General features: G+C 42.5%; 1 protein-coding gene across 1 annotated transcript in view; it reads right to left on the reverse strand.

Annotated features, from left to right (window-relative positions):
- plod1a (procollagen-lysine, 2-oxoglutarate 5-dioxygenase 1a) overlaps positions 1-12,384 on the reverse strand; it is a 46,780-nt gene that overhangs the window by 22,067 nt on the left and 12,329 nt on the right. The window contains 1 exon segment of the mRNA XM_034173140.1: positions 12,148-12,245. Coding sequence (XP_034029031.1) covers positions 12,148-12,245 — 98 coding nt within the window.

Below are 12,384 nucleotides of genomic sequence, written 5' to 3' on the forward strand. Positions count from 1 at the left end.
ATATCTCACCCATATTGGCCTCTCTTCATTGGCTTCCTGTTAATTCTAGACTAGAATTTAAAATTCTTCTTCTTACTTATAAGGTTTTGAATAATCAGGTCCCATCTTATCTTAGGGACCTCGTAGTACCATATCACCCCAATAGAGCGCTTCGCTCTCAGACTGCAGGCTTACTTGTAGTTCCTAGGGTTTGTAAGAGTAGAATGGGAGGCAGAGCCTTCAGCTTTCAGGCTCCTCTCCTGTGGAACCAGCTCCCAATTCAGATCAGGGAGACAGACACCCTCTCTACTTTTAAGATTAGGCTTAAAACTTTCCTTTTTGCTAAAGCTTATAGTTAGGCTGGATCAGGTGACCCTGAACCATCCCTTAGTTATGCTGCTATAGACGTAGACTGCTGGGGGGTTCCCATGATGCACTGTTTCTTTCTCTTTTTGCTCTGTATGCACCACTCTGCATTTAATCATTAGTGATCGATCTCTGCTCCCCTCCACAGCATGTCTTTTTCCTGGTTCTCTCCCTCAGCCCCAACCAGTCCCAGCAGAAGACTGCCCCTCCCTGAGCCTGGTTCTGCTGGAGGTTTCTTCCTGTTAAAAGGGAGTTTTTCCTTCCCACTGTAGCCAAGTGCTTGCTCACAGGGGGTCGTTTTGACCGTTGGGGTTTTACATAATTATTGTATGGCCTTGCCTTACAATATAAAGCGCCTTGGGGCAACTGTTTGTTGTGATTTGGCGCTATATAAAAAAACTGATTGATTGATTGATTGATTACACTTTCCAGCGCCCTTCATTGTCCTGATCTTGTCTTGCTGTGTTACGAACCCTGCTCTGTTGTCTTTGACCATGTCTCTTGCCTCGTCCCAGTTGTCGGTGTTTGCTCGTGCCTCTGAATCCTGCTCGTTTATGACTGCGTCTCAGCCTGACCCTTCTTGTACCTCTACCTCGCTGACTGATTACAAGTGTACCGAACCTGATGCTGAAATAAAGACCACGCTTTCTCTTACACTCAAGTCAAGTCTGGGAGTTTGTATCGCGGGTCCAACCGCTCCTGGTGCCAGGCTGCCGCCCGGCTTGACAGTACAATCTGGACAGAATATGGACTCCGCAGACTCCATTCCTGCCATGGACACTGCTGCTGAACTCCCTGAAATGAGGTGTTTAAAGAGGATTTTTGCAGACCTCTCATTTTTCTTCATCTGTTTTCGTGACTGTTCCACTCCAGGAGAGAAATTTGATTACCTTGATCAGGCCTGGGATCTGGTGAATTCAAATCCCTGGCTGTTTGACTATTTTCCAGAGCTTCTGAGCCTGGACGATATATTTTGTGAACAGAAGCGTCCAGATTGGATGAAGCATCCTGAGGCCTATCTGCCATCCGAGGACGACGAATCTGACTGGACGCACGTGGACGAAGAAGAAGACTGAGTCTGAGCAGGAAGTCCTACAGAACATGGCAACTGCCTTATTCAGCATACAGGACTTATTTTTTTGATTATCAGGACTGCTACAGTAAGCAGGACAAGAAGCGCATTTTTTCGGCACTCGACAAGATCTTTTTAGCCGCTCCAGAGCTGCTAACCAGATTCCCAGAGCTGAGAGACATCAGAGAGATGTTTCAGCAGGGCGAGGCCTCTTCCTGCATTGAGGACCCCATGGACATTTTGTTTGAGTCTGAGCTCACCGCCACCTGTTACAAGGAGCCGCGCGTCCTTACGTTGTCAGACGCTGCTCTCGCTCCTGCCTGGTACGACATTACTCCAAAGGAAGCTGCTTACCTGCTGCCCTTTGTCCCAGGAATCTAGTCAGAAGGTCCAGCCACACTCCAGATTCCCCCAAAGCCAGCACCACGGAAGATCCAAGCAGTGCGCGAGGCCTCGCGGCAAGTTCCTGTTGAGCTGTGCGCTCTGGACGCTGGTTCCACAGTGCGGCCGCTTCATGTAGCGCCGGTTCCCGCGCCTCGGAGGTTCCAAACGCCACAGCCGGAACCACGAGCTCTAGCTACTTAGATCACGTCCCCCAGGAACCCGGAGGCGACCATGTTCCCTGACCAAGTCAAGCCGCCCATGTCTTCTGTGGGTCCAGGTGTGGACGTGGTGCGCGCCCCGCTTCCTGAAGCAGTAATTGCCACAGCGCACTCCTCACCAGTGGTGGCAGCATTCGGCGCACATGTGCCAGCAGCCTGCGCAGACATTGCTTCCACATGCAACGCGGCCACCTCGCTGATAACGGCACGTGAAGCTCCTGCCGCTTCGCTGCCGGCATTTGTGACCAGCTCTGCCACGGATCCACCCTCAGCAACTGTTGAAATAGCCTCTTCTCTTCCAGTGTTGGCGCCCGCGGGCATATCTCACACGCCGCAGACAAGCCAGTCTGGTCCAGCCGCCTCCTCGCGCACAGTAGGGGACACCCCTGCGGTGTCAGCTAATATCGTCGCTACGTTCCCCACGACCATCTCATCTGTACCTACGTCATCTGACTGCACCGCCCCGACATCATCAGAAGGCGACTCAGCCTCAGCGTGCACCACTGCGAGGGTGCAGGAGATGCCGCTCCGACCAGCAGCTCCTGAGATCTCCATTGTATCATCGCTGGTGGTCACTGGTGGCTCCACGCGCCCAGCTTCACGGTCGACAGCGGCACCTATGAAGGCGAATCTTGTGCACACGCAGCCAAACGGGGCTGCTGTTCCTGCTATTGATGTACCTGCTCCAGCACTGGACCTGACCACTACCACAGAGAACTGCGACCACGGGATGGTTAGTGACTTTTCTTTTTCCGTCTGGTTTATGATGCTGTGTTTACTTGCCTGTGACTCCGTCAGAAATCTGTTAAAGATACCACGTCTGACTCTGAAACGGTTTCCACGCGAAATTGTGGCGTTCTTGTTTGATTTGCTACGTCTGAGTCTGAGAAGCGCTTCATGTATGCTGCTGATTCAATTAATGCTTATCGTGTGTGTAGTAATGAGCCCCAGTTTTTTGTTCTGGGGGCTCTCTCAGGGGAAAGGTCCTCTTTTTGTGAGAGAAATGTTCTACCAGATACGCTCAGTTACTGGGAAGATTTCTTTCCCTTTGCTTTGTTCTCTGTCATACAATTATGTAATTGACTCATTGTTTTTTGGGATTGGGCAATTTACTGTCTCCTGGAAGCTTTTTCTTGACGCACTCTGTGGCATTTTGACTGACTGGTTAAGTTCTCATCGGCGCATATTGCATTATCGGTTCTCAAACTCTGACTGGCTTGTTGTCTGGGTTCGGAATTTGGAGCCACGTTGCATATTTTCTGTTAATTGGATTTTTGGGTTGATTTGGGTATTTTACGCACTGTGCTTTTGGGTTAAGCTCCTGATTGACTCATTTCACCTCTCTCTGGGTGTCCTCTATCACACTCAGATGGAACTAGTTAAGCGTCCACCGAGTACAGTAAGTCTCAGGGTCCCATACTCAGTTGGATCGATTGATGTCTGGAATGGTATTTGAGGGTAATGCTGAGTTTCTTGCTCGTTGGGTTTATGTCAGTTCTGGGGTTCTATTACTGTACCTGTCTCGATGGCTTCTCTGTTTCATGGGCACCGCCTGTATTCGGTCAGTTTTCTCCTTATGGGGTTCCAGGTGTTTCGGCCTTGAGCCTTCTCCTGCATGCCTTTCTGCCTCTGCCTTGGGGATCAGTAACACCACTAGTCGGCTCCCTGATTCCGTTAGTTCTGTTGACAAGCCTCATGGTCGTCCCCCGGACCCTGTGGTGGGTCGGCCCACTGACATCTTCCTGCCCCGGGTCCCATCGTTTGGCCGACCGCCTGCTGCGGTTTTGCGCCCTGTTTTCCACCCACTGGTTCCCTGGCCTGTTTTTGGTCGTGTTCTCGGTCTTCCTCGGGGTCTCCAGCCTTTTGGGCCTGGTGGGGTGCCCCCTGTCTCTGGGTTCCCCCCGTCCTGGGTCCCCCGCCATCCCGCCCCTTGTCTGGGGTGTACGGCGTGGTGGGGGGGGGTTATTGTGGCAGCCTCCGGGGGTTGGCTGCCTTGGGGGGGGTTCTGTCATGACCGGCCCTGTTCCAGGCTTCGATCCCTTTTTTGCCCCTTTCTTTGCAGCAGCTTCTTTTCCCGCTTTGATTTATTAGTGGTTTATTTTCATCATGTGTTCTATTTTTGCTTGTTACTTTCTTTCTTTGTTACTTTTATACTCCAGTCATGTTTCAGTTCCGTTCTGGTTTTGTTCTATCAGTTTGTGTTGTTATGGGTCTTCATTTAGTTATCATCTGCCTATTTTTGCTGTTCTGTTATAGGTGGTTCTCTAGTGTCAGGTTTTGTTTTCACAGTCTCTGTTCAATTTGTAAATTTGTTTAGCCACCTTGGTTTCTTAGTCTTTTCCAGTTTAGTTTTGTCTTGGTGATGTTTTCTTTCTGTTCTCATGTTCATGCCTGGTTTGTCATTGTATTATATATATCCTGACTCCCATTGTAGCTCTGTTCTGCTTTTGCCATTTGTTTCCACTCCTCACCTCCCATCAAGTCTTCTCGTCTCATGCCCAGTTATTTGTTACTTCACTTCACTACACCTGCCCCATGTCTTTGTCTTCCATCTTGTTTATGTCTGCTTTGCGTTTCCATTCACTCACACTCTCGCCGCCAGCTCATGTGTCTTTGTCTATTACATCACTCCACTGTGTTCCCCTTCCTTCACTATCTTGCACAGTGCTTACTCTTTGTCCACTAGCCACACCCCCTTTCTAGAATCTTCCCTCCACACATGCACCTTGTTACCTAATCAGTCTATACATGCACTTCGTTTACTCCACCTGTTATTTAAGCCTCCACAAACTCACAGCTCACTGCCAGATTATTGTCTAGTACACTTTCCAGCGCCCTTCATTGTCCTGATCTTGTCTTGCTGTGTTACGAACCCTGCTCTGTTGTCTTTGACCATGTCTCTTGCCTCGTCCCGGTTGTCGGTGTTTACTCATGCCTCCGAATCCTGCTCGTTTATGACTGCGTCTCAGCCTGACCCTTCTTGTACCTCTGCCTCGCTGACTGATTACAAGTGTACCGAACCTGATGCTGAAATAAAGACCATGCTTTCTCTTACACCCAAGTCAAGTCTGGGAGTCTGTATCGCGGGTCCAACCGCTCCTGGTGCCAGGCTGCCGCCCGGCTTGACAGCCTTATCCTTTACACACAAATTGTTTCACTGTGAGTCACTCAGCGAGGCGTCAAAAGCCTTAAAGTGTAGTTGACACCATATGTAATTTTTTTTGTTTTGTTTTTTTTGAGTATTTAAGACTAAAATTAAACAGTTTGAAATTTAACCTTTCCTGGTGCACAGTTACTGAAGAGATAAATATTCAAATTTTGAACTGTGCGCCACTAAAAACCAGGAACTACCAGGCGAGTCCCGACATTAGAGAAGAAGGAGGATGTGACATCAGTGCCGGAACCACTGTCTTAATAGCCCCATTAATTTATGGATTAATTCATGGATTTTTACAGGCTATTGACAGCCCCGTTTCCACTGAGTGGTTTGGGTCGGAGCTGCACCGTGTTTTCGTTGTCAGAACGGTTAATTTTCACCAGCAGAATCCTTTTGATTGGCAGGTGGAAACACAATTATATTGATGAACGCACGTGCACGGTGTCATGTGGATTCTCCACTCCACAGAGAGGCAAAACTGAGTGTTTTCAGGTTATTTTATTTTATTGTTTTATGGCATAATTTCATCGCGTGCAGACTGAGACGTTACGCGCAGATGAGGGACTGCGAGTCTTTTAACTTGCGGCGCAAAGCGACTCGATAACAGCAGAGACTCAACCCATCAGCCGCAATAACGGATTATAGCCGGCGCTGTAACCTGGCACCAAACTGCCATGTGACAAATGGACTTTTCTTCATCCAGGACAGAAGGAATGAAATTATTTTCAGATGTCGTTTTGTAAAGGTGGATAAGTGTTCAGATGATTTCAATGAAACGGACAGTAAAACTATATTATTTACTCCTTGTGTGAATGGTTTTAATATTTAATAATAACATGTTATACTACTAACGTACAGTACATTAACTGTATTCAAGGAAAGAATATTTATTTAAAAATAGCTGATATTTTCAGTCACTCATGTCATTTTTTAGATTTCAAATGTATGTAAATGTTACTAAGAAAAAAAAAATTAAAATCCATGCATCCTCATCACTTTTTTCTGATGTCATAGTAAAACTTTCTTTTTTTAATCAGTTGATTACAACCAAAGAGCTGGGAAAAACCTCAAAAAAACAGTTTATAAGAATGTTGTTTGTAATAACTTTGCGATTACATTCACCCCACATTTCTCCCGTTTCAGTTCAACTCAGTTTGATTAACTCAGTTTATGTAGTAAGATCAGATGTATTTCACAACTCTTTTTAAGGATATGTATTTGCTAATTTCACAAAGGTTTAATTCTTGACTGCATTTTTGAACTTGAAAATTCTTCTCTGTTATAAAGTTAATCAATATGAGGGCAAAGCTTTTAGCTCATACCTTTTTTGTTAAGGGTCCAAACAAGAACATTTTATTCATTAAAAAAAAAAAATTATATATATTATAATATATAATATATTATTTATCGATTATTGGCATTTTTTTTCATCCAAATATCGTTATCGGCATCGGCCTCAAAAAATCCATATCGGTCGGGCTCTACACTTATCATTGACTTGTATTGTTCAGGATTTTTAAAAATATCATTTCATCATTTTTTTTGGTGTCACCTACACTTTAAGGCCGTAATCTGACATCCAGCAAGTGACCCTGATTCTGGAGTGTCTACACTGGCTTCCTGTCCAAATCAAGATCCTGGTGATCACATTTGAAGCCTCACGTGTTCAGGTGGCTCTGAGGTCCTCAGAACCTCGGCAGACTCTGGACACAGCAGACACTTTCAGAAATTAACTTAAGACCCGTTTGTTTCACTTTGAATTTGCTTCCATCTTGTTTTTTAAATGGTTTTGTTTTTCTTGCTTTGTGGGTTTTTTAGATTTGTGCAGCACTTTGTGATGTCTGGTCTGTAAAGGTGCTACATAAATAAAATTATTCACCATTGTAGGTTCTGCTTGAGACACCGCCGTCCTTCCGTCTGAAGTCAAAACCATAAAACTATCGAAGATTAACACACACACACACACATACATACATATATATATATACATATACACATATACATATATATATATATATACATATATACATATATACACATACATATATATATATATATACATATATACACATACATATATACATACATATACATATATATATACATATATATATACATATATACATATATACATATACATACATATATACATATATACATATATATATATATATACATATACATATATATATATATATACATATATCGATCTCTTTTTCCTGGTTCTTTCCCTCGGCCCCCAACCGGTCTCAGCGGAGGGCTGCCCCTCCCTGGGCCTGGTTCTGCTGGGGGTTTCTTCCTGTTGGGGGGGAGTTTTTCCTTCCCGCTGTGGCCGGGTGCTTGCTCATAGGGGGTCGTTTTGACCGTTGGGGTTTTTCATAATTGTTGTGTGGCCTTGCCTTGCAGTGTGGAGCGCCTTGGGGCGACTGTTTGTTGTGATTTGGCGCTATATAAGAAAAAAGTTGATTGAGTTGATTGATATACATATATACATATACATATATATATATATACATATATATATATATATATATATACACATACATATATATACACATACATATATATATACATATATATATATATATATATACACATACATATATATATATATACACATATATATACATATACATATATACATATATATATATATATATATATATATATATATATATATATATATATATATATATATATATATATATATATATATATATATACATATACATATATATCTAGTGTGTGTGGTGGTGAGTTTGAATCCAGTTCAGATGGACTTGGGTTAAATGAAGTATTTCTTCAGTCATTACCTTCAAAGGTTTCTGACACACTCACAACTTTATACTGTCTGAGAGAACGCACTCTCTGGAGTCTACTTTGGGGAATACATTTTTTCATTAGTTTTGTTTGATCCTGTGACTTCTCCTCCGCTGCATCTTATAGGGATTAAAGTTCCTTGTCACTATAATGGATTTCTGTCAATTGGGCTGCCAAAAGGCAGGGTTCGCACTGACGCAAAATCAAGGCTGAATGCAAGATATTACATTTACTGTATCTCTGGGACACATGCGCTGCTTTCAAAAATCGGTTTTTAAAATGACTGTTTTCCTGCTCGTAGCATTTGTTCCTGTGTGTTCTGTCTGCACCCTGCTGGAGGGAGTGGGGGCGGTGGGTCAACCTGCTTATCAGCTCTGTACTGACACAGTGAGCACAGAGTTTCACAAACATTGAATGCAAGAATGCAAAAAAAAATAGAAAAGAAAAAAAAAAAGAATTTATGCCAGGAGTACCTTTCTTTAATAAAATTGTCGTCTATTCAGAACACTGAGTGGTCTTTGTTTATCGCAGACGCAGCAAGTTCGATCAGTCCGTCAGTCAGCCGAATGCAGAAGTAATGCTGTGCTGATCAGTGACCAGTATGAAGTAGGTGCACAATGAGCATGTAGTGTAAGGGAGGTAACTGTGTAGTCTTTCACCTTCCAATATTCGGTAGTTTTCCCTCCAACAAATCATAAAAACTGAGACGGTATCAAAGCGCAGTCAAAGCTATTACTTACGCATAGGGATGGGTATTGCTAAGGTTTTATCGATATCGATGCCATTATCGATTCTGCTTATCAATCCGATTCCTTATCGATTCCCTTATCGATTCCTCGTGAATTTTGTACTAAAAGTAGGCTTTACAGGTTTTCTATGTATTTCATTGAGTCTTAAAGTAAATAAATATGAAATTAGTCACTGTATCCTTGATCTCTGGACATAAATAAAAATAAACAAAACTGTGTTTCGCTTTGAAGTTATTAATTCAGACTGAATTCTATCGTTCTATCTTGACTTGTCAGAGAGCCGCGCAACGTTTGGAGCTGTGTGAACAGAACGGAGGACGATTCTCGTTTCTTTCTCGCAACAAGACAGGAGTCCCAGTTAGTAACTTTAATCCGCACAAAAGTGAATCACAACTCATATTCAGGGATGAAAGTGGTGAAAAACAAAAAAAAGCTGAAACCCAAAATTACCCCCCAACACCACCTGCATGAAAATGTTTGAATTCTAGAAGCTCTGAAATGCAATCTGGGACTATTCCAGACAATAAACTGGAGTGAGTGCTGAATCCATTTAGGTGAGAAACAAAAATACAACTTTCCTTATTCAAATTCATTCCAGTAGTATTCTGCTCTTACTAGGATGCAGCAGTTTTCTAGTTTGGCAGATAGTTCTGGAGGAAATCACTGAAGAAATTAACAAACTGAAATATGGTTTGACCGAAACAAACTGTCATTAAACTTAAATAAAACAGGGATGAAATGGAGGTGTAAGAGTCACTAGTGTTCACAGGAAACATTTATTTCTGTATGTATTTATTTGTTTATTTATGTTAGTTGCTATTATATATTTTCTGTTGTATTTCTACTCAGGTTCTTTTTGTCTCTTTGTCTAAAATTGTATACAATAATCATTACATTATTAATATATAAGCAAAAATAAATTTAAGGAATATTACAATTTGAAAACAAATGCACCCGAACATGATGACGGCTGCAATTGCTAAATGCTAACTTTTAACATTGAAAATGCCATAGACATGCTAACGCGTTAGCATCGCTCCCATTTTTAAGTTATAAAATACATCTATCAACTGTTTCAGAAGACCATAACAGGTCGGTTTAACATAGAAAAGGTAAATAATACTCTCAGACGTATGCTCTTTAGGGTTTTAGCCGGGGAAAATTAAGCGAAAGAAAGAAATAAATGAAGCAATTGACCGAAGCATTGCTTCAATCTGCGAACCACGGTTCGATTGGTTCAAGATTCAAAGCAAAGTCGCGCTGCAGAAAAGTTGATTAAGGACCCGCTGCAGGGTCTGTAATCAATGTAGAGAAATGATCATTTTTCTGACAAACACCTGCCAAAATAACGGCCACTCTGAAGGACCGATAACAGAATCGTTAAGCACAAAGCTTATTGATGTCGGTGGATCGAATCATTTCTTAACGATACCCGAAAGGAACCGGTTCTCGATACCCATCCCTATATATATATATATATATATATATATATATATATATATATAGTAGTGTTCAGAATAATAGTAGTGCTGTGTGACTAAAAGATTAATCCAGGTTTTGAGTATATTTCTTATTGTTACATGGGAAACAAGGTACCAGTAGATTCTCACAAATCCAACAAGCATTCATGATATGCACACTCTTAAGGCTATGAAATTGGGCTATTAGTAAAAAAAAAAAAAAAAAAGTAGAAAAGGGGGGTGTTCACATTAATAGTAGCATCTGCTGTTGACGCTACAAACTCAAAACTATTATGTTCAAACTGCTTTTTTAGCAATCCTGTGAATCACTAAACTAGTATTTAGTTGTATAACCACAGTTTTTCATGATTTCTTCACATCTGCGAGGCATTAATTTTGTTGGTTTGGAACCAGGATTTTGCTCGGTTACTAGTGTGCTTGCGTCATTGTCTTGTTGAAACACCCATTTCAAGGGCATGTCCTCTTCAGCATAAGGCAACATGACCTCTTCAAGTATTTTGACATATCCAAACTGATCCATGATACCTGGTATGCGATATGAGGGAAGGGCTAAAGAACAACTTGTCCGGAAAGCCCTCACAGTATGTGGGTACCCACGATGGTCCCTGGACAAAGTGCAGAAGTCCCTGAGAACAAAGAGACCAGATAGACAGGAGACGGAGACAAGAAGAAGAGTGTCTCTCCCTTATTTAGCAGGAGTAGGAGAAAAACTACAGAGGATCTTCAGACAGCACAAAATCCCAGTTTACTTTAAACCGGTTAACACCTTGAGACAGAAATTAGTTCACCCTAAGGACATGATCCCTAGTTACAAACAGAGCAATGTAGTGTATTCTATCAGATGTCAGGAAAACTGTAACGAACACTACATAGGTGAGACTAAGCAACCTTTACACAAAAGACTATACCAGCACCGCAGAGAGGGCGCCACTGGACCTCAGTCTGCAGTTCATCGCCACCTTAAAGATACTAATCACACGTTTGAGGACAAGGAAGTTAAAATCTTAGCCAGAGAGAAGAAATGGTTTGAGAGAGGGGTCAAGGAGGCATTCTATGTGAAACAGTTGAAACCCAGCCTTAACCAGGGAGGGGGTCTGAGACACGCTTTGTCCTGTTTACAATGGGGTACTCAGGTCAAAGCAGTTTCAGTCTTTTGTTCATGGTAATGAGTCATTCACGTCATCAGGAGAGTCGTCCGTTCCATCATTAGGAGGGACAGCTGCCCTGTCATTAGGAGGGTGCTAACTAGAGCACAATAGGTGCTAATTAGAGCTATTGTTTAGTCACTAGCCTTAGCAGTCTGCCTCTCGGCAGGAGGGGTCTGGTTAGGTTTAAAACTCCAGCTTTTGTGGCTTCTGTTTATTCTTCTCTACAAGAGTCAAGACAGAAGTCAGACTACCAGAGCAAGAATTTTAGCTGAGGAAGCTTCTGCGATTTGAAGCGAAACGTCCTTGCGTCAAGCAACCCAGTCCAGTCGAAGATTCAAGCTTCTCTACTATGGAAACCACCTGAACAACTGAGAGCCTACACAGAAACTACTTTTCTACTTTTTTTTTTACTAATAGCCCAATTTCATAGCCTTAAGAGTGTGAATATCATGAATGCTTGGTCTTGTTGGATTTGTGAGAATCTACTGAATCTACTGGTACCTTGTTTCCCATGTAACAATAAGAAATATACTCAACACCTGGATTAATCCTTTTAGTCACATAGCACTACTATTATTCTGAACACTACTGTGTGTATTGCCACTGAATGGACTGAGCTGCAAATCAGCCATTTTTATGAAAAAAGAGGAGAAAACAGAAGTGTTTCTTATTTCTACTCTGCAGAAGATTCTTCTCCAAACTGCAGATCTCATCTGGAATGAGTCAGAAAGTCTGAAGACTCTGTCATAAGGATTCACGGGGTTGATGCCTACCTTGGTTGGTCCGTTGCCATGGATGATGACAGGAAGCATGTCATAAAGCACATTTCTGGCACGCACATGTCCGTCTTCAAATTTCAGCACCAGTTCATCTGGAAGAGCACAGCACACAAAGTCAAAAAGTTCAACTCCGACACAGTTATAACATCGGTCCATCGTAAGCAAAACACAAAATGCAATTCAGCACCCAGTCGCCTGAAGGTCATTTTGATAAAACACTTATCTGTGGAT

The sequence above is a fragment of the Thalassophryne amazonica genome, chromosome 6 (assembly GCF_902500255.1).
Source record: "Thalassophryne amazonica chromosome 6, fThaAma1.1, whole genome shotgun sequence".
Lineage (NCBI taxonomy): Eukaryota > Metazoa > Chordata > Actinopteri > Batrachoidiformes > Batrachoididae > Thalassophryne > Thalassophryne amazonica.